The following is a 22,345-nucleotide window of genomic DNA, read 5'->3' on the forward strand; positions in this document are numbered from 1 at the left end:
GCGTTCCTGTGTTTAACTTGATTGCTGAACCTGATCCTGTGGCTATCCGCCTGCATCTGACCCCGGCTTGTCCACAACCTTGCACCTGCCTTATCCTCTGATCCATCCGTGCCTGCCTGCTATTGATCCGGCTTGTCCAGTGACTCTGTTCCTGTCTCCTGCACCTGTTCCTGTACCGTCCGTCTGTGTTTGACCTGGTGTATTGTCAGTTTGCTGCCTATCCTAGAATGCTCCGGAAGTCACATGGCGGCCAACTGCGCATGCGCAATGCATTCCAAACGCAAATGCGATGCGTTCCAATGGATTCACGACAGTACACACCAGTGAAACCTCTGTCGGCATCCAGGCTCTTTCCTTAACACCCCCGTGGATTGGAGGATGTTAAAAAAAGAGCCAGGAGGCCGAGCGAGCCGTCCGAGCAAAGCGAGGACATGAGGCCGACTGGCCACTTTCCTCTAAATCCACGTCGCCCTGAATGCTGGGTTCGCTGGTGTGTACTGTCGTGAATCCTTTGGAACGCATCGCATTTGCGTTTGGAATGCATCGCGCATGCGCAGTTGGCTGCCACGTGACTTCCGGAGCATTCTAGGATAGGCAGCAAACTGACACTACACCGGCTTGCCTGACCTTCCTGTGCTTCAACCCTTGGAGCCTTCTACCCATCTCCAGCGAGTGACTCCCGTTGCAAGTCTTCTCCCGCTTCCTGCCAAGTCTACTGATCCAGTTACAAGAATCCTCTGGAACCTCTGTCTGCCACCAGCTGTTGATCCTGCCAGGCACTCATGCTACCCTGCACTCCAGTGCCTCCTGTTCTCTCTATCAGGGGCAGCGAGTCAGGGGTGTAAGAGAGGCCTCCCTCTGCATACTGGGCTCATCCACAAGGTACGCGACAGCACCAAATTAAAATTTGACAGGAGTCGGCGGGGAGAAGAACCCCTAAATTCTATAATTGGGAGGGGCAGTTTGAGGCTGGGGAGTTGCGGATTCTGACCATGTTTCAGGTTACATTCTAAATAGGGGGGGGTAATAGGACACATGGTCTACAAGGTGGAGTTAGCTTTTAACCACTTAAGGACCGCCTCCTGCACATATACGTCGGCAGAATGGCACGTCTCGGCACAAGTACGTACAGGTACATCCTCTTTAAGTGCCCAGCCGTGGGTCGCGGGCCTGCGCCCGCGGCCTGGTCCGAAGCTCCGCGGCCGCGGGACCCGCGTACCCGATCACCGCTGGAGTCCTGCGATCAGTCCCCGGAGCTGAAGAACGGGGAGAGCGGTGTGTAAACACAGCTTCCCCGTTCTTCACCTTGGCGCCGTCATCGATCGCGTGTTCCCTAATATAGGGAACCACAATCAATGATGTCACACCTACAGCCACACCCCACTACAGTTAGAAACACAGATGAGGTCACACTTAACCCCTTCAGTGCCCCCTTGTGGTTAACTCCCAAACTGCATTTGTCATTTTCACAGTAAACAATGCATTTTCAATGCATGTGAAAAGGACAATGGTCCTAAAAATGTGTCAAAATTGTCCGAAGTGTCCGCCATAATGTCGCAGTCACGAAAAAAAAAAAAAAACGCTAATCTCCGCCATTAGTAGTAAAAAAAAAATTAGTGCTGTCAGTTAAACGCGTTATTAACGGCGTTAACACAAACCCATGTTAACGCCGTCAATTTTTTTATCGCGCGATTAACGTTCGGGGGTTATACCGGGGTTGATGCCTGCAGCCGCAGGCATCATCCCGGTACCGTTGTTTAGAGCGGGCGATCGGCTATCCAAACATAACAACCGATGCGGCTAAAAGCCGCTCGGTTGTTATGCCGGAGGAGCGGGAGGGGACATCCCCCCCCTCCCGCCGCCTTTCGCCGCTCTGACCGGGCCTCCCGTCCCACCGGGAGACCCGATCCTCCATCCGCCGCGTTCTGTGTTCAGGCGGAGACTGACACTAAGCCGTAAACGGCTTTGATTCAGTCTCCGCATTGAAACCACGGAAGCGACGTCATGACGTCACTTCCGGGTTTCTCGGCTGCCAATGGCGCCGGATTTAAAAAAGTACACAGTATTCAGAATCGCCGTTTTCGGCGATCTGAATACTTTGAAGTGCAAAGGAGGGCTCGGAGGTCTTTTAGACCCCGATCCCTCCATAAAGAGTACCTGTCACCACCTATTGCTGTCACAAGGGATGTTTACATTCCTTGTGACAGCAATAAAAGTGATCAAAATGTAAAAAAATAAAAAAACACAATTTAATATTATAAAAAAATAAATAAATAAATAAGAAAACAAAAAAAAAAAATGTTTTAAAGGTGAACCTCCTTAATCGCGCGATTAATCGTGAGTTAACTAGGACATTAATGCGATTAATCGCGATTAGAAATTTTAATCGCTTGACGGCACTAAAAAAAATATTAATAAAAATGCAATAAAACTATCCATTATTTTGTAAACACTATTAATTTTGCGCAAACCAATCGATAAAACGCTTATTGCGATTGTTTTACCAAAAATAGGTAGAAGAATACGTATCGGCCTAAACTGAGGAAAAAAAAAAAATGTTATATGTTTTTGGGGGATATTTATTATAGCAAAAATTTAAAAATATTGCATTTTTTTTTCAAAATTGTCGTTCTATTTTTGTTTATAGCGCAACAAATAAAAACTGCAGAGGTGATCAAATACCACCAAAAGAAAGCTCTATTTGTGGGGAAAAAAGGACGCCAATTTTGTTTGGGAGCCACGCCGCACGACCGCGCAATTGTCAGTTAAAGCGACGCAGTGCCGAATCGTAAAAACTGGCCAGGTCCTTTACCTGCCTAAAGGTCCGGGTCCTAAGTGGTTAAAAGGACACCTGTCAGCAGTGGCGTAACCAGAGTTATGGGCGCCCGGGGCAGAATTTTTTTTTTCGCCCCCCCCCCTTATATAAACATCCACTCTGGCCCTCTAAGAGGATTACCAATAATAACACTTCCAGGAATCCCCCGTGTACGGGAATCCCACTGCCCGCTGCACCCCCGGCTACAGGGATCTGCCAGGAATCCTCCGAACCGCTTATGATGGAAGCAGTGAGGACCCGGCCGGCACAAATACATATGATTAGCACTGACACAGGGAAATGCGGGGCCAGCCGGTGTGGTTGCCATGACTACAGTGCGGCCCGTCTACACCAGCGGCCTGGCAGTGCCGAGGGAGGGGCAGCAGGCCGGGCTCCTCTGTCTCTCCCCAAGTTTGGTTCCAGCCATCAGCTGCCGGGCCGCCATCTTTATTCTTGCTGCCTACAAGCTGAGTAGGAGGGGGAGACACCGAGAGCTGTCATATAGGATGGACCGAGGGGCTTCCCCCGACAGCCCGGGCCGAGGGGACACTTCACAGCTACAGTAATCAAGAAAAAAATGTGCAGGCAGTGGAGCCATGGCTCGGATTTCTCTGCAATGCATAGAATGGTTTTTGCATCCCCCCCACTCATGCTATGCAGGAGCCAATAAAGAAGGCACTGAGTTACTCTGAGCTTGCCTTAACAAATCTTATGGCAAATAAGTAATTTATGTCTGGTTGTAAAGTGTACTAGGCTGCAATTGCCCTGCTTTATCACCAGCCAGTATAAAAGCAAATCTTGTTTTTTTTTTTTTTTTATGACAAAGCTAAATGCATTAATTACCAGTACAGTAAATGCATGCATTAGATCAGTCATCTATGATCTAATGCATGCATTTACTGTACTGGTAATTAATGCATTTAGCTTTGTCATAAAAAAAAAAAAAACAAGATTTGCTTTTATACTAGCTGGTGATAAAGCAGGGCAATTGCAGCCTAGTACAGTCACTGAACTTCGGTAAAAGTGTCGGAACAAAGTGACAGTGCTGAAAGGCTTTCAGGATTTGAGGTGCCGGTGGAGAACACACACTCACATTTAATCGCCCGCTCCTTTTCAAGTTGCTGTTACTTCTGTCCTGTCTGTGAGAGAAGGCATCCTTGCATCCCTGTGGATGTCCCTTCTGCCTGCTCGTCCCTCTGTCTCGCTGTATCAGCCCAGCTCCCACAGCTTCTTTTAGCATCAGCACCAAAACGGTAAACTTTACCGTCCTTGGTGGACATGGCTGGGGTGGCCGCTCGGCGCTGTCGGTGACTCGGCGAGCGGGCGGTCTCCTCCTGGCGGCTCCGGACTGTGACCTCACAGTCCGGAGCCGCCAGGAGGAGACCGCCCGCTCGCCGAGTCACCGACAGCAGGGAGCGCCGAGCGGCCACCCCAGCCATGTCCACCAAGGACGGTAAAGTTTACCGTTACAGTCTGTGAGGGAGGGAAGAGGAGAGAGGGAGGACACGAGCGCGCACGGCTTCAGAGTGACGGACGGTAGCGGCTGCTAGCAACATAGCGGCGCCCGGGCTGACACAGCGCAGGAATCCGCCCAGCATCCCGGTATAATAACCGGGGGGGGGGGCGACGTCGCCCCCCCTCAGCTTAGCGCCCGGGGCAGACGCACCGGCTGCCCCCCCGGTTGTTACGCCAGTGCCTGTCAGGACAGTGGCTGACACTGCCTAGGATCTCACACAGTGGTGGAGGATGCCATTGCCTGACTCACTGAAGTTCTGGTACATCTGGGGCGTGTGTCAGAGGCCAGAGAAGCGAAGCCCCTACTGTGCCGGGTAATAGTCTCAAAAACATCCTTTTCGCCATGCTCAAATACTTTTAAAAACCAATACACAATTATATAAATCGCCAATAAATAAAAAAAACATACATTTCTTTTGCGGTAGTTTATGCTCAGACTTTGGGCCAGATTCACAGAAAAAGTATGCCGGAGTATCTGCTGATACTCCGGCGTACTTTCAAATTTGCCGCGTCGTATCTTTATTTGTAATTCACAAACAAAGATACAACGGCATTTGGCTAAGATCCGACAGGCGTACGCCTTCGGATCTTAGGTGTAATTTTCCGGCGGCCGCTGGGTGGAGTTCACGTCGTTTTCCAGCGTCGGGTATGCAAATTAGCTGATTACGGTGATCCACGAAGATACGCGCGTTCGTCGCAATCTTACGTCGTCGCTACTCGGTTTTTAGCGTCGTAAAGTTAAGAGTGCTATTCAGATGGTGTAAAATTACACCATCCATGTTAAAGTATGGCCGCCGTTGCCGCGTCAAATTTTAAATATTTTTTTTTTTTGCGTAAGACGTCCGGGAATACGAAAGTACGTTACGCACGTCGCCGTTCAAAAAACACGTCGGGGCGCCGTAATTTTGCGCAAAGCGCGACGGGAAATTTTCACACCGAGCATGCGCAGAACGTTCGGCGCGGGAGCGCGCCTAATTCAAATGACACACGCCCAATTTGAATTAGGCGGGCTTGCGCCGGACAGATTTACCTTACGCCGCCGCAAGTTACAGGCAAGTGCTTTGTGAATCAGGCACTTGCGCCGAAAACTTGCGGAGGCGTAACGTAAAGGGGATACGTTACGCCGCCGTAATTATTCCTGAATCTGGCCCTTTGTTTTTTTGGGGGGAAGAGGGGGGGACACACATTTCAAATCATTGACTTGATGGTATTTCACTGTACCTATATAGAGAGAAGAATCCTTCCGCCGGACATGGTCATCGATATACGATACTCCAAGAGGTTGTACAGGTGTAGCGCCAATTCCTAGGAGGACTTGAGCTCCAATGAGAAGCAAGTACATCATGTTGGTGGTTGAAGTATTCCTGCAGATAATCTCGGTCTCCGGTAGATCTTCCGTAGAGGAACCATTAAGAGAACAGTAGTCTCTTCCTTCCGCACCCCACCGGATCTCACCAGATTCATACTCATACTGGTGCGTCAGAAACTCAGGAAGGGCCGAAAGAAAAGCTCCCAGGGCCATCACTATGCCTCCGCATCCAATTAAGCGTGGTCTGTGTCCCCGAGCTCCAAAGTAACTTACAAACAGTATAAGAGCCAAATTCCCAATCTCGAAGCTGCTGGCAATAACTCCCACATCGGCACTCTGCAGATTAAACCTTCGTTCCAAGGTAGTCAGTACGCTGACCTGCAAAGAAAAGAACATATTAAAGGACCATGTAACACAAACAGGGACATGCAAGTTGAAAATTCTGTCTAAACACAATCCAGTAAAACTGCCAATACAAGCATTACAAGGTTTATTTCACTCTGAAGGCTGAAAAACAAAAACAAATTTAACACACTTTCCCATCCAGGCTAAACACAAATGAACGAATCTCCTGCAAGGGTCTGCGCTAAAACAAGCATCGCTTTACCGCTAACGCACGTGTGGCCCCAGTGTGAAAGAGGTCTTAAAGTAAAAAACAGCTGGGCCGTGGCTCTCACGTCCCTTCCGGTACACAGCACAGCGTCACACAACTCCGCCCAACGCGTGTCGTCACAGTCATGTGATTTCCTCAGGGGTCTGATTTAATATCAGAAGTTTATGTGGTCATTGTAAATAGCACAGATAAAGGGTAGTGCATAATGCAATTTACGGTAGTCTGAAGTAGGCACAACATTGTTTATCACTTTATGCCACCAAAGGTGTTCAGAAACTACAGGGCAATGCTATAGGAGTAGCTGGAGACTGGAGATTCATCCGGTGCCCATCGTAAACACATTACATGAGACTGCTAGAGATCGAAGTCCCAAACAAACCAAAGAGTGTAACTACTAGAAGTGAATTTAACCACTTCCATACAGGGCACTTACGCACCTTCCCGCCCAAGCCAATTTTCAGCTTTCAGCCATGTCGCACTTTGAATAGCAATTGCGCGGTCATGCTACACCGTACCCAAACAAAATTGGCGTCCTTTTTTCCCCACAAATAGAGTTTTCTTTTGGTGGTATTTGATCACCTCTGCGGTTTTATTTTTTTGCGCAACAACTAAGAAAAGACTGACAATTTTGAAAAAAAAAATACGTTTTTATTTTTTTCTGTTATTTTTTTTGTAAATAAGTAAGTTTTCTCTTTAAATTACGGGCACTGATATGGCGGCACTGATGGGCACCGATGAGATGGCACAGATGGACATCGATGAGGTAGTACTGATGGGCACAGATGAGGTGGCACTGATTGGCGGCACTGATGGGCACACATAGGCGGCACTGATGGGCACACATAGGCGGCACTGATGGGCAAACATAGGCGGCACTGATGGGCACTCATGGGCGGCACTGATGGGCACACATAGGCGGCACTGATGGGCAAACATAGGCGGCACTGATGGGCACTCATGGGCGGCACTGGGCACTCATAGGCGGCACAGATGGGCACTTATGGGTGGCACAGATGGGCACTGATAGGTGGGCACTGTGGGGTGGCACTGATGGACACTGTGGGGTGGCACTGATGGACACTGTGGGGCGGCACTGATTTACCCATGTTGCCAATCAGTGTCCATTTGTGGGCACTGATTGGCATCTTTTTTTTTTTTTATGCTTTTTTTTTTTTTTGCCCTTCCCTGGTGGTCCAGGGTGGGCTTCCCTGGTGGTCCAGTGTGGTGATCCGAGGGGGGGCTGCGCGAACCCCCTCTGTCAGGAGAGCCGCCGATCGGCTCTCCTCTACTCGCGTCTGTCAGACGCGCGTGCGGAAGACCCATCAACGGCTTTTCCTGTTTACATCGTGATCAGCCGTGGTTGGACACGGCTGATCACGTGGTAAAGAGTCTCCGTGAGAGACTCTTTACCTAGATCGGTGTTGCGGGGTGTCAGACTGACACCCTGCAACAACGATCGCCGCGATGCGCGCCCCCGGGCGTGCAGCGGCTCAGAATCCTGAGGACGTCATATGACGTCTGGTCAGGATTCTACAACCACTTTGCCGCCGTCAATCTGTCATTGGCGGGCGGCAAGTGGTTAAAGATTATTTTTCCTTCACCAGCTTGAGTAAGCACCAAAACTCAGGCTCCTGTCTGCAGGGGCCCCAAGAACCATACAATAGGTGCCAAAGGGCCACAGGGTTAGGCGACAAGACTCTAAACAATCATAAAACTTGAACCCACCACAACCTTTCCCCGGATGCAAGCCATTCTTTATTTCAGTAGAAACAAAGGGGTTGATTTACTAAAATTGGAGAGTGCAAATTCTGAGGAATCTCGTCATAGAAACCAAACAGCTTCCAAGTTTAAGAGCCCTTTCACACTGACAGCGCCCAGCCATCGACGGTAAAGCGCTGCTAGTTTTAGAGGCGCTTTATCGTCGTTTTTGCTGTGCTTTTCGGGCGCTAGTGGGGCACTTTAACCACTTAAGGACCGCCTAACGCGGATATACGTTGGCAGAATGGCATTGTACGTGATTGTATAAAGCCCAGCGGTGGGTCGCGGGCACGCTCCCGCGACCCGGTCCGAAGCTCCGTGACCTTTGGCTGCAGGACTCACAGACCCGATCGCCGCTAGAGTCCCGCGATCGGTCCCCGGAGCTGAAGAACAAGGAGAGCTGTGTGTAAACACGGCTTCCCCGTTCTTCACTGTGGTGCTGTCATCGATTGTGTGTTCCCTAATATAGGGACGCACAATCAATGACGTCAGACCTACAGCCACACCCCCCTACAGTTGTAAACACACTTCAGGGAACTCATAACCCCTTCAGCGCCCCCTTGTGGCAGGAGGCTTGTATATCCTTATAGATCAGCACTATGGCAGTAGTTTAGAAAGGATGAGAGTAGCTTTACATCCACTTTAACCACTTGCCGCCCACCAATGACATATTGACGTCGGCAAAGTGGTTGTAGAATCCTGACTGGACGTCATATGACATCCTCAGGATTCTGAGCCGCTGCGCGCCCCCGGCGGCGCGCATCGCGGCGATCGTTGTTGCAGGGTGTCAGTCTGACACCCCGCAACACCGATCTCGGTAAAGAGTCTCTCACGGAGACTCTTTACCACGTGATCAGCCGTGTCCAACCACGGCTGATCACGATGTAAACAGGAAGAGCCGTTGATGGCTCTTCCTCACTCGCGTCTGACAGACGCGAGTAGAGGAGAGCTTATCGGCGGCTCTCCTGACAGGGGGGGTTCGCGCTGATTGTTTATCAGCGCAGCCCCCCCTCGGATCGCCATACTGGACCACCAGGGAAGCCCACCCTGGACCAGGGAAGGGCAAAAAAAAAACATTTTTGGGAAAAAAACATAAAAAAAAAATATGCCAATCAGTGACCACAAATGGGCACTGACTGGCAACATGGGAAAATCAGTGCCGCCCCACAGTGTCCATCAGTGCCACCCCACAGTGTCCATCAGTGCCACCCACAGTGTCCATCAGTGCTACTCCACAGTGCCCATCCATGCCCAGTGCCCACCTATCAGTGCCCATCTGTGCCACCCATAAGTATCCATCAGTGCCGCCCATGAGTGCCCATCTGTGCCACCTATGAGTGCCCAGTGCCGCCCATGAGTGCCCATCAGTGCCGCCCATGAGTGCCCATCAGTGCCGCCCATGAGTGCCCATCAGTGCCGCCCATGACTGCCCATCAGTGCCGCCTATGTGTGCCCATCAGTGCCGCCTATGTGCGCCCATCAGTGCCGCCTATGCGTGCCCATCAGTGCCGCATACCAGCGCCGCCAATCAGCGCCACCTCATCTGTGCCCGTCAGTACTACCTCATCGATGTCCATCAGTGCCATCTCATCGGTGACCATCAGTGCCGCCATATCAGTGCCCGTAATTGAAAGAGAAAACTTACTTATTTACAAAAAAATTAACAGAAAAAAATAAAAACTTAATTTTTTTTCAAAATTTTCAGTCTTTTTTTAGTTGTTGCGCAAAAAAAAAAAAATCGCAGAGGTGATCAAATACCACCAAAAGAAATCTCTATTTGTGGGGGAAAAAAGATGCCAATTTTGTTTGGGTACAGTGTAGCATGACCGCGCAATTGCCATTCAAAGTGCGACAGTGCTGAAAGCTGAAAATTGGCTTGGGCGGGAAGGTGTGTAAGTGCCCGGTATGGAAGTGGTTAAGAAAAGCAGCAATCACACAAGCAGGACATTCTGCACACCAAACATCCATTCAGGTTTAGTTATTGCAAGGAAGAGACATTTACATTATTTGAACGAGTTAGAAAATGACAACGGCTGCAGACTGAAATGGAAAGGTCATTTTTAATAACATTAAATTTCAAAATGCCTTGTGTAACAATGAAACATATATATACATGCAAATTAGATATATTTTTTTTTTGGGGGGGGGGGGGGGTTTAGAATAGAACTTTGCTATACTAAACCCAAAGCCAAGAATGTCATATATTGCAGATTACCAATCATTAGATGTGATGGTTGCATTTGTTTTCTTCTCTTTGGCTTTTGTCCCTCACTTTTCACCTGCTGATATAGCCAGTAACACACATGCTTAATTAGTGAGACGCAACTGGAGGAATGAGAACAGGGGGCACAGCAGACAACAACACCGTCAGTCTGGGGGGGGGGGGGGTTAGTGATGAACGTACTAGAAGATTTAGAACCACTTAGACCCCTTTTACACTGAAGGTGCCTTTCAGGCATTTTTGTGCTAAAAATAACGCTGGTATAGCCAATGAGTATCATTCAATAAAATTATGAAAAATGTGCTACAGAGATGACCAACCAAGAGAGATCAAGTAGAGGATCTTCTTCCTCCCACTGACCACTAATACTGGGGTATTCTTCCTCCCACTGACCACTAATACTGGGGTATTCTTCCTCCCAGTGACCACTAAAACTGGAGCATTCTTCCTCCCACTGACCACTAATACTGGAGCATTCTTCCTCCCACTGACCACTAATACTGGGATATTCTTCCTCCCACTGACCACTAATACTGGGATATTCTTCCTCCCACTGACCACTAATACTGGGATATTCTTCCTCCCACTGACCACTAATACTGGAGCATTCTTCCTCCCACTGACCACTAATACTGGGATATTCTTCCTCCCACTGACCACTAATACTGGAGCATTCTTCCTCCCACTGACCACTAATACTGGGATATTCTTCCTCCCACTGACCACTAATACTGGGATATTCTTCCTCCCACTGACCACTAATACTGGGATATTCTTCCTCCCAGTGACCACTAATACTGGAGCATTCTTCCTCCCACTGACCACTAATACTGGGATATTCTTCCTCCCACTGACCACTAATACTGGAGCATTCTTCCTCCCACTGACCACTAATACTGGGATATTCTTCCTCCCACTGACCACTAATACTGGGATATTCTTCCTCCCACTGACCACTAATACTGGGATATTCTTCCTCCCACTGACCACTAATACTGGGATATTCTTCCTCCCACTGACCACTAATACTGGAGCATTCTTCCTCCCACTGACCACTAATACTGGGATATTCTTCCTCCCACTGACCACTAATACTGGAGCATTCTTCCTCCCACTGACCACTAATACTGGGATATTCTTCCTCCCACTGACCACTAATACTGGGATATTCTTCCTCCCACTGACCACTAATACTGGGATATTCTTCCTCCCAGTGACCACTAATACTGGAGCATTCTTCCTCCCACTGACCACCAATACTGGGATATTCTTCCTCCCACTGACCACTAATACTGGAGCATTCTTCCTCCCACTGACCACTAATACTGGGATATTCTTCCTCCCACTGACCACTAATACTGGGATATTCTTCCTCCCACTGACCACTAATACTGGGATATTCTTCCTCCCACTGACCACTAATACTGGGATATTCTTCCTCCCACTGACCACTAATACTGGGATATTCTTCCTCCCACTGACCACTAATACTGGAGCATTCTTCCTCCCACTGACCACTAATACTGGAGCATTCTTCCTCCCACTGACCACTAATACTGGGATATTCTTCCTCCCACTGACCACTAATACTGGGGTATTCTTCCTCCCACTGACCACTAATACTGGGGTATTCTTCCTCCCACTGACCACTAATACTGGAGCATTCTCCCTCCCACTGACCACTAATACTGGCGCCTCCCCAGTGTGAAAGCCTGGCTGTTCTATGAAGCCCTCAGAGGTTTGTTAGAGAACCTTAGTGAACAAACGGCATCATAAAGGCCAAGGAACACACCAGAAAGGTTGGGAATAAAGTTGTGGATACATTTAAAGCAGGGTTAGGTTTAAAAAAATATACCAAGCTTCGAACAATCCATCATCCTAAAATGAGTATGGCACAACTGCAATCCTACCAAGACATGGACGTCCACCTAAACTGACCAGGCCAGGCAAGGAGAACATTCATCAGAGAAGCAGCCAAGAGGCTCATGGTAACTCTGAGGCCCCGTACACACGTCCGAGAAAACGATGTGTTTTGCTCGTCGAGTTCCTTGTGAAGCCGCCGAGGATCTCGGCGAGCCAAGTTTTCTCATTGACCAACGAGGAAATAGAGAACATGTTCTCTATTTGGCCCGACGAGATCCTCGTCAGTTTCCTCGGCCAAAAGTGTTCACACGACCGAGTTTCTCGGCAGAATACGGCTCCGATCGAGTTTCTGGCTGAATTCTGCCGAGAAACTCGGGCGTGTGTACGGGGCCTGAAGGAGCTGCAGAGATCCACAGCTCAGGTGGGAGAATCTGTCTCCAGGACAACTATCAGTCGTGATCTCCACAAATCTTCCCTTTATGGAAGAGTGGCAAAAAGAAAGACATTGTTGAAAGAAAGCCATAAGAAGTCCCGTTTGCCGCATGTGAGAAGCCATGTGGGAGGACACAGCAAATATGTGAAAGAAGGTGCTCTGGTCAGATAAGACCAACATTTTAATTTTTGACCTAAAAACAAAACGCTATGTGTGGCGGAACACTGCACATCACCCTGAACACACCATCCCCACCGTGAAACATGCTGGTGGCAGCATCATGTTGTGGGGATGCTTTTTTTTCCAGCAGGGGCAGCGAAGCTGGTCAGAGTTGATGGGAAGATGGATGAAGCCAAATACAGGGCAACCTTAGAAGAAAACCTGTTAGACGCTGCTATACCACCTGAAAAACTCCTTCACTGCCTACTCAATGTGAAAGCCCGAGGGTTTTCACACTGAGGCGATGCGCTGGCGGGAGAGAAAAAAATCTCCTGTCAGCGGCATCTTTGGAGCGTTGAGAGGAGCGGCATGTATACTGCTCCTTCCTATTGGGCGGTATTAACCCTTTATCGGAAGCTAGCAGGGGTTAATACCGCACCGCTAGCGGCCGAATCCCGCGGCAAACCCGGCGGTATATACCGCCACCACAGCTCTCGCCCCAGTCTGAAAGGGGCCTTAGTCTGCAGATAACTTGAGATCACCTTCCAGCAGGACAACGACCCTAAACATACAGCTAGAGCTACAATGGTATGGTTTAGATCAGGGGTCTCCAAACTATGGCTATCCAGGTGCTCAGAAACTACAATTCCCATTATGCCTAGTCATGTCTGTGAATGTCAGAGTTTTACAATGCCTCATGGGAAGTGTAGTTTCCGCAGCAGCTGGAGGGCCATAGATTGGAGATCCCTGGTTTAGATCAAAGCATATTCATGTGTAAGAATGGCCCAGTCAAAGTCCAGACCTAAATCCAATTGACAATCGCCGAAAACAGCGATTCTGAATACTGTGTATTTTTGTAAATCCGGCGCCATTGGCAGCCGAGTAATCCTGGAAGTGACGTCGTGACGTTGCTTCCGTGTTTACATCAAAGAGACTGAATCAAAGCCATTCGCGGCTTCGATCCAGTCTCTCTCTAGGCGCCGGAGGTGGCGCACTGTGGATCGGGTCTCCCGGTGGGACGTCAGTCCCCTTAAGAGCGGCGGAGGGATGTCCCCTCCCGCTCCTCCGGGATAACAATCGAGCGTCTTTTAGCCGCATCGGTTGTTATCCCTGGAAAGCCAATTGCCGGCTCTAAAAAAATTATACCGGGATGATGCCTGCAGCTGCGGGCATCATCCCAGTATAACCCCCGAAAGCCGAGGACGCATATATGCGTACGCTTGGCGGGAAAGGGTTATTAAACTCCCCCTGGTACCAGTGTGTGTCCTCCAATTGAATAAATATCCAGATAGGCTGCAGGCCAACTAGCACCATACTTGAAAGACTTGAAAATTGCTGTTCAGACGCTCTCCATCCAATCTGACAGAGCTTGAGATATTTTGCAAAGAAGAATGGGCAAAAATGTCCCTCTCTAGATGTACAAAGCTGGTAGAGACATCCCCAAAAAGACTTGCAGCTGTAATTGCAGTGAAAGGGGGTTCTACAAAGTATTGACTCCGGGGGGCTGAATACAAATGTACGCCACACTTTTCACATATTTGTAAAAAAAATGGAAAACCATTTCTCATTTTTCTTCCACTACACAATTATGTGCCACTTTGTGTTGGTCCATCACATAAAACCCCAATAAAAGAAGTTTACATTTTTGGTTGTAACATGATAAAATGTGGAAAATGTCACGGGGTATGAATACTTTTTCTAGGCACTGTATTAGGTCTCTGGTCAATACTGTGGCAGCAAAGCCTGAAGGACTAGACAAATACTGGCAGCTTATGCAGTTCGGTATTTTATAGTACGGTCACTTTGGCAGTTTTAACCAGCACACAGGTTTCAGAACTTCTCAATGCATTATAATGAAAAATTCTTTCATCTGGTAAACTCAGATAAAAAAGTCATTTACTGTGGCAGGTACATTACTTCACCACATTTCCACTTTTCCTCAAAGAGGAATGCAATCTTTTCTCCTGCAGACTTCTCATACACTAGATTGATAATAAATTGAGTCTCTTCATATATTTAATCAAAGTCCCCATTTTTTTTTTTATATAAAAAGTCTCAATTTTTGAGAACAGATTTTCTAACTAAAACAGAATAAAAACCATTATTGGTCATCTTTTCTGTCTCCATTACAGCCTTTCTCTACCCTTTTACCTTAGACCAGGGGTCTCCAAACTTTCTAAACAAAGGGCCAGTTAACTGTCCTTCAGCCCTTAGGGGGATGGGCTAGAGCCAGTGGGAGTAAACAATGCCCCATCATTGGTGTTAGGAGGAATACTGCCCCATCGTTGGTATCAGTGGGAGGAATAGTGCCCCATTACTGGCATCAGTGGGAGAAACATCACTGGTGTCACAGTGGGAAGAATAGTGGTCCATCATCAGGGGAGGGCTGGCACGGGGGGCAGGGTGGAAATCTTCCCCCGGGCTGGTGACACTATGCACAGCCACCGGCCGCCACTACCAAATTCTGTTTTTGCAGAGCAGGAATAGACCTGCTGGAGCTCTTAACACAGGTCACGGCCGCTGCTCACCTCCCACTGTGCAGCCGTGCCTGTGTCGGCTCCGAGGTAGATGGCTGCAGAGCTGAGCTATGTCTCGTCTCACACATAGCTCAGCCTCAGTGCACACCGGCGCTGACATCCCCTTCTCTCTCTGCACAGACACGAGGACTCTGATGTATGGGGGGCCTCTGTGCGGACTCTGATGTAAGGGGGGCCTCTGTGCGGACTCTGATGTAAGGGGGGGCTCTGTGCAGACTCTGATGTAAGGGGGGCCTCTGTGCAGACTCTTGTGATCATGAAAAATCTTAGACTGTTTTCCTCGATTCATCACTTTTCCACTCTTTATGGGCCACTTTACTGTACTTGCCCCCCAGGCCTAAGGCTGCCAGCCCTCCCCTGTCCATCAATGGTGTCAGTGGGAGGAATTGTACCCCATCGTTGGTTTCAATAGAAGGAATAGTTTGTGTCAGTGGGAAGGAATAGTTTGGGTCAGTGGGATGAATCATGCCCTTTCGTTGGCGTCAATTGAAGGAATAGTGCCCCATCATTGGTTTCAGTGACAGGAATTATGCCCAACTGTTGGTGCCAGTGAATGGAAAAGTGCCCCAAGGGCTGGATAAAGGCAAGTAAATGGCCACATCTGGCCCCCTAACTGGAGACTGCTTCCCTAGAGGAACCCTTAACCACTTCCCCCACCGCTCCATAGACAAAAGACGTCTACAGAGCGGTGGAGTTATTCCGGGACGACGTCCCTGGGACGTCCTCCCAGAATGCTTCACTCGCGCGCCCCCTGCGGCGCGCTCCCAGAAGCATCTGTGAGCGCCGGGTCTAGAAGACCCGGCGCATCACAGATCGCGGTAAATCGCCGCTGATAGCGGCGGTTTACCACGTGATCGCTCCGTCAAATGACGGAGCGATCACTTGTAAACAAACCGGCGTCATGCCGGTTTCTCCCTCTCCTCTCTGTACCGATCGGTACAGTGTGAGAGGAGAGGGGGGAGAGCGGCAGCAGCAGCAGCTGCTGTGGGATGGATCTGTGACAAATGCAGTCACAGATCCATCCCTCCCTCCCTGTGCAATACTCTGCAATAAATAACACCCATACTCTGCAATACCCCCCACACTCTGCAATACCACCCACACTCTGCAATACCCCCCACACTCTGCAATACCCCCCACACTCTGCAATACCCCCCACACTCTGCAATACCACCCACACTCTGCAATACCACCCACACTCTGCAATACCACCCACACTCTGCAATACCACCCACACTCTGCAATACCCCCCACACTCCGCAATACCTGCTAATATGACAGAAACGAGAATTTTATTTTTTATTTTTACAGAATTTTCAGTGTTTTTTCTTTTATAGCACAAAAAATAAAAACCGCAGAGGTGATCAAATACCACCAAAAGAAAGCTCTATTTGTGGGAAAAAAAGGACAGAAATTTCAGATGGGCACAATGTTGTATGACTGAGTAATTGTCATTCAAATTGTGAGAGCACCGAAAGCTGAAAATTGGTCCGGTGAGGAAGGGGGTTTAAGTGCCCAGTGGTTAAGAGGTTAAAGGGGTTGTACCATTTTTTTTTACCTAAATAGCTTCCGTTACCTTAGTGTAGTACTCCTTCACTTACCTCATCCTTCCATTTGTCGTGCTCGCCCCCTCCCTTGAGCCGTGCATAGCGCATGGAGGAAGAGAAAAGCCGCGGGATTACAGAGCTGATAGTCGGCTGTTACAGCAAAGTTTACATTATAAATGCCTCTGCTCCGCTCGTGATTACATAATACCCGCCTCCTGACCTTGCGCCTGTAACTGTCCTTACAGGCGCGGGGTCAGGAGGCAGGGTTGTGTAAAACCACGAGCGGAGTGGAGGCAAACTTTGCTGCAACAGCGGGCTATCCACTCTGTAATCCGGCGTCTTTCCTCTTCCTCCATGCTCTATGCACGGTTCCCGATCAAGCCCATATGCCAGCGGTACCCGCACTCTCCCCCCCCCCCCCTGCCTCCTGCACATCCGGGCTGAAATCATATGTTGGGCGTTTTAAACCTGGCGAATAAGACAACCCCTGATTTTTGGGCGTTTTTTTAAAATGTAAAACGTTGTCTTATACGCCGGAAAATACGGTATATATGTAGCATTACCCCCAGTGGAGCTGCTGGATTTTTGGGCGGCGTGTTACCTTGCGGCTCTTCCGAATTCTCTAGGGGTGAATGATGCGTATGTACATAAACAGAAGTAAAGGAATGTCCACGACAGGTGCTCTTTATTACCCAGCCGGGTAAAAACAGTAAAACTTGTGGTGAGGAAAGTAAAGTTGAAAGGAGAAGAGAATAGCAGATTCAGGCGTAATGATAGGAAACAGTCCTGCTCCCATGTATAACACTTCTCTGAGCCACTCCCGCCGGAATGGGTTTAGCGTACCCGGACAGGCCTCTCTCACTGACCTGGCAGCCGGAGTATCACTCGGACAATTGTAGGATAAAGTCTCTGCCACAGACCCTCCTTGGTGAACTTGAACTTTGGAGAAAGTCTCTGCCACAGACCCCTCTCAATGAGCCTCAGAAGATGCCTCTGCCACAGGCCCCTCTCAATGAGCCTCAGCAGATACCTCTGCCACAGGCCCCTCTCAATGAGCCTCAGCAGATACCTCTGCCACAGGCCCCTCTCAATGAGCCTCAGCAGATACCTCTGCCACAGGCCCCTCTCAATGAGCCTCAGCAGATACCTCTGCCACAGGCCCCTCTCAATGAGCCTCAGCAGATACCTCTGCCACAGGCCCCTCTCAATGAGCCTCAGCAGATACCTCTGCCACAGGCCCCTCTCAATGAGCCTCAGCAGATACCTCTGCCACAGGCCCCTCTCAATGAGCCTCAGCAGATACATCTGCCACAGGCCCCTCTCAATGAGCCTCAGCAGATACCTCTGCCACAGGCCCCTCTCAATGAGCCTCAGCAGATACCTCTGCCACAGGCCCCTCTCAATGAGCCTCAGCAGATACCTCTGCCACAGGTTCCCTCTAGGTAGAATTCTTGGAGATATGCCTTTTTGGATGATTTACGTCTGGAATGCCTTCAACTTGTCGCACAGGTACCGACCGACAGGTGATCAGTCCCGCAGTGTCCGGCTATCTGTGATCCCCGGTTGTTTAGTCTAAGCCCTATTGGACCGCCAGCCTCTCAATGGCGCTCCTCAGACCGACTCCCCACCAAACAGCACCCAGCTTGGGATCTTCAAAAGAGGGAACCCAGTCGCTCACTGGATCCCCATCGCGGGTTCAGATGTTCCGGGCCAACATGGTCCCAGAACCAGGAACACCGTGTAGAAGGCACGCCCTGGCCAGGTAGGCCATAGCGCCGGGGCGCCGTGATGTGGCCACCCTAAAGGTGGGTGCCACACTGGATGAAGAAGAACCCAGAACCAATGACGTCTGCCCCATAAATACCCCTCCCCAGCATGCACAGCGAGGACAACCCCTCGTGATTGGCTGCTGGGAAGAGCACCCAAACCTCGACTCCACTGCTGCCACCTGCAGTACCGGGGCTGGAAGAACACCCCAGCACAGCAGAATGACCCACAGCACAGCCAAGCTGAGACAGAGGCTCCATCCTCACACCTAGCAATCAGTATCAGAGTCTAACTATACTCTGATCTACACTTAAATTTGACTAGCACCCGTACTATAAACTACATGGGCGCTACACATTATATAATAATATATATATATATATATATATATATATATATATATATATATATATATATATATATATATATATATATATATATATATACACACATACACATATATATATATATATATATATATATATATACATATACACACACACACATACACACACACACACATACATATACATACACACACACACATAGTGGGCCGGATTCAGATACATTGGTGTATCTTTCCGGGTGGCGTAACGTATCTCAGATACGTTACGCCGCCGTAAATTAGGTCGCAAGTTCCGTATTCAGAAAGAACTTGTGCCCTTAGTTACGGCGGCGTAACGTATGTGTGTCGGCGTAAGCCCGCCTAAATTAAATGTGGATGATGTGGGCGTGTTTTATTTAAATTACATGTGACCCCGCGTATTTGACGTTTTTTACGAACATGCGCCGTTCGTGAAAAAATCCCAGTGCGCATGCTCAAAATTACGCCGCAAATCGTCAATGCTTTAGACGTGAACGTAACTTACGTACAGCCCTATTCGCGAACGACTTACGCAAACAACGTAAAATTTTCAAAACTCGACGCGGGAACGACGTCCATACTTAACATAGGATACCCCTCATATAGCAGGGGTAACTTTACGCCGGAAAAAGCCTAACGTAAAAAAATGCGCCGGGCGGACGTACGTTTGTGAATCGGCGTATTTACATCATTTGCATATTCCTTGCGTAAATATACGGAAGCGCCACCTAGCGGCCAGCGTAAATATGCAGCCTAAGATACAACGGTGCTTACGCCGGTCGGATCTTAGGGAAATCTATGCGTAATTGATTCTATGAATCAGTCGCATAGTTACGACCCCGCACACTCAGAGATACGACGGCGTATCTCCTTTCATGTATGTATGTATGTATGTATGTATGTATGTATGTATGTATGTATGTATGTATATATATATATATATATATATATATATATATATATATATAAAAACACACACGTTTTTCCTTTAGCCACTTGCCGACCGATGCATGTATATGTACGTCCACAGAATAGCACGTACAGGCATATGGGCGTACATGTACGTCCCTGACTTTCCGCGGGTCGGGGGTCCGATCGGGACCCCCCCGCTACATGCGGCGGTCGGATTCCCGCGGGGAGCGATCCGGGACGGCGGCGCGGCTATTCGTTTATAGCCGCTCCGTCGCGATCGCTCCCTGGAGCTGAAGAACGTGGAGAGCCGTATGTAAACACTGCTTCCCCGTGCTTCACTGTGGCGGCTGCATCGATCGAGTGATCCCTTTTATAGGGAGACACGATCGATGACGTCATTCCTACAGCCACACCCCCAAACAGTTGTAAACACATACTAGGTGCACCCCAACTCCTACAGCGCCCCCTGTGGTTAACTCCCAAACTGCAACTGTCATTTTCACAATAAACAATGCAATTTAAATGCATTTTTTGCTGTGAAAATGACAATGGTCCCAAAAATGTGTCAAAATTGTCCGAAGTGTCTGCCATAATGTCGCAGTCACGAAAAAAAAAAAAAAAAAATCGCTGATCGCCGCCATTAGTAGTAAAAAAAAAAAAAAAAAAATAATAAAAATGCAATAAAACTATCCCCTATTTTCTAACCGCTATAAATTTTGCGCAAACCAATCGATAAATGCTTATTGCGATTTTTTTTAACCAAAAATAGGTAGAAGAATACGTATCGGCCTAAACTGAGGAAAAAAAAATGTTATATATGTTTTTGGGGGATATTTATTATAGCAAAAAGTAAAAAATATTGCATTTTTTTCAAAATTGTCGCTCTATTTTTGTTTATAGCGCAAAAAATAAAAACCGCAGAGGTGATCAAATACCACCAAAAGAAAGCTCTATTTGTGGGGAAAAAAGGACGCCAATTTTGTTTGGTAGCCACGTCGCACGACCGCGCAATTGTCTGTTAAAGCGACGCAGTGCCGAATCGCAAAACCTGGCCTGGGCATTTAGCAACAAAATGGTCCGGGGCTTAAGTGGTTAATTTCTATTTTAAACTGAATGGGTTGCTTTAAGGTAAGAGTTCACATACTGTATACTTCCACCCCACCCGTTTCCATCTATATATAACCTGGGAGGGTGTACAGTATAATCTGATAGTGTGGCAGGGTTTCTAAGAACTGGAAGTAAGCCAGAGTCAAATCTTGTTTTCATAGAAGTATTTTCAGCACTGCTTCAAGTTACTTAATTAGCGAGCCGCGTGAAAGGCGTATAAAACATCCAGCAAAAGTAAAATGTGATGGATCGGGACTCTGGTCATTAAGGCTGATAAAAGGGGATATTTGAATTCAGCCCAGCCTCGAAATCTAAGCATCAATCTCATTTGGCTTCTTGTTTATATGCCAGTAATACACGGAAAGTGATGTCATGCCCCCACTTCTACCATTCCTCATTACTATGCCACACTGGGGAGAGCTGCACACCGCACTCTATGCGGGAAGAAAAGCTTGTGTTTTATCAAGTGCTCACTAAGAGACAGCTGCAGGACGTGATGTGCTGAATCATTACACGACACCACCACGGCATGAAGGGCACCAGAGTCTTCACACTGCAACAAAAAAAAAAAAAAAAAGGATCCTGCCAAACTGTGAACAGGTAAATAGCAACAGCAGCAGAATTACAGCCCAAGAATAAAGAACCGTGCCAGCCGACCAACACTGTTCCAAGACATTACAGAGCCCAAGGCACAGATCAAATCAGTAACCCTCTAAAACGCACCAGAAAGGCAAACGCATGGCTCCGTTTAGACTCACAATACATAAAGAACTACAGTTTGCAATTAGCATATGGGTTACGACCTGCCATAACCACTTCAATACAGGGCACTTTCACCCCCGTCCTGCCCAGGCTAAATTTTCAGCTTTCATCGCTGTTGCACTTTGAATGACAATTGCGCGGTCATGCAACACTGTACCCAAATGAAAATTTTTATTTTCTTGAGACAGGTAGAGCTTTATTTTGGTGGTATTTAATCACCACTGAGTTGTTTTTTTCTTAACCACTTGAGGACCGCCTCCTGAACATATACGACGGCAGAATGGCACGGCTGGGCACATGTACGTACAGGTACGTCCTGTACTAGTACCCAGCCGTGGGTCGCGGGAGCTTCCGCGACCCGGTCCGAAGCTCCGGGACCGCGGGTCCCGCGGACCCGATCGCCGCTTCCCCGTTCTTCACTGTGGCGGCTGCATCGATCGTGTGATCCCTTTTATAGGGAGACTCGATCGATGACGTCAGACCTACAGCCACACCCCCCTACAGTTGTAAACACACACTAGGTGAAACTAAACTCCTTCAGTGCCCCCTAGTGGTTAACTCCCAAACTGCAACTGTCATTTTCACAATAAACAATGCAATTTAAATGCATTTTTTGCTGTAAAAATGACAATGGTCCCAAAAATGTGTCAAAATTGTCCAAAG

General features: G+C 48.4%; 1 protein-coding gene across 2 annotated transcripts in view; it reads right to left on the reverse strand.

Annotated features, from left to right (window-relative positions):
- SLCO3A1 (solute carrier organic anion transporter family member 3A1) overlaps positions 1 to 22,345 on the reverse strand; it is a 508,525-nt gene that overhangs the window by 403,217 nt on the left and 82,963 nt on the right. For both annotated transcript variants that reach the window (XM_040342366.1, XM_040342365.1), the window contains exon 2: positions 5,552 to 6,017. In XM_040342366.1, coding sequence (XP_040198300.1) covers positions 5,552 to 6,017 — 466 coding nt within the window. The remainder of the gene's footprint in view (positions 1 to 5,551; positions 6,018 to 22,345) is intronic.

This window comes from Rana temporaria, chromosome 3 (genome assembly GCF_905171775.1).
Source record: "Rana temporaria chromosome 3, aRanTem1.1, whole genome shotgun sequence".
In the NCBI taxonomy this organism is placed as follows: domain Eukaryota; kingdom Metazoa; phylum Chordata; class Amphibia; order Anura; family Ranidae; genus Rana; species Rana temporaria.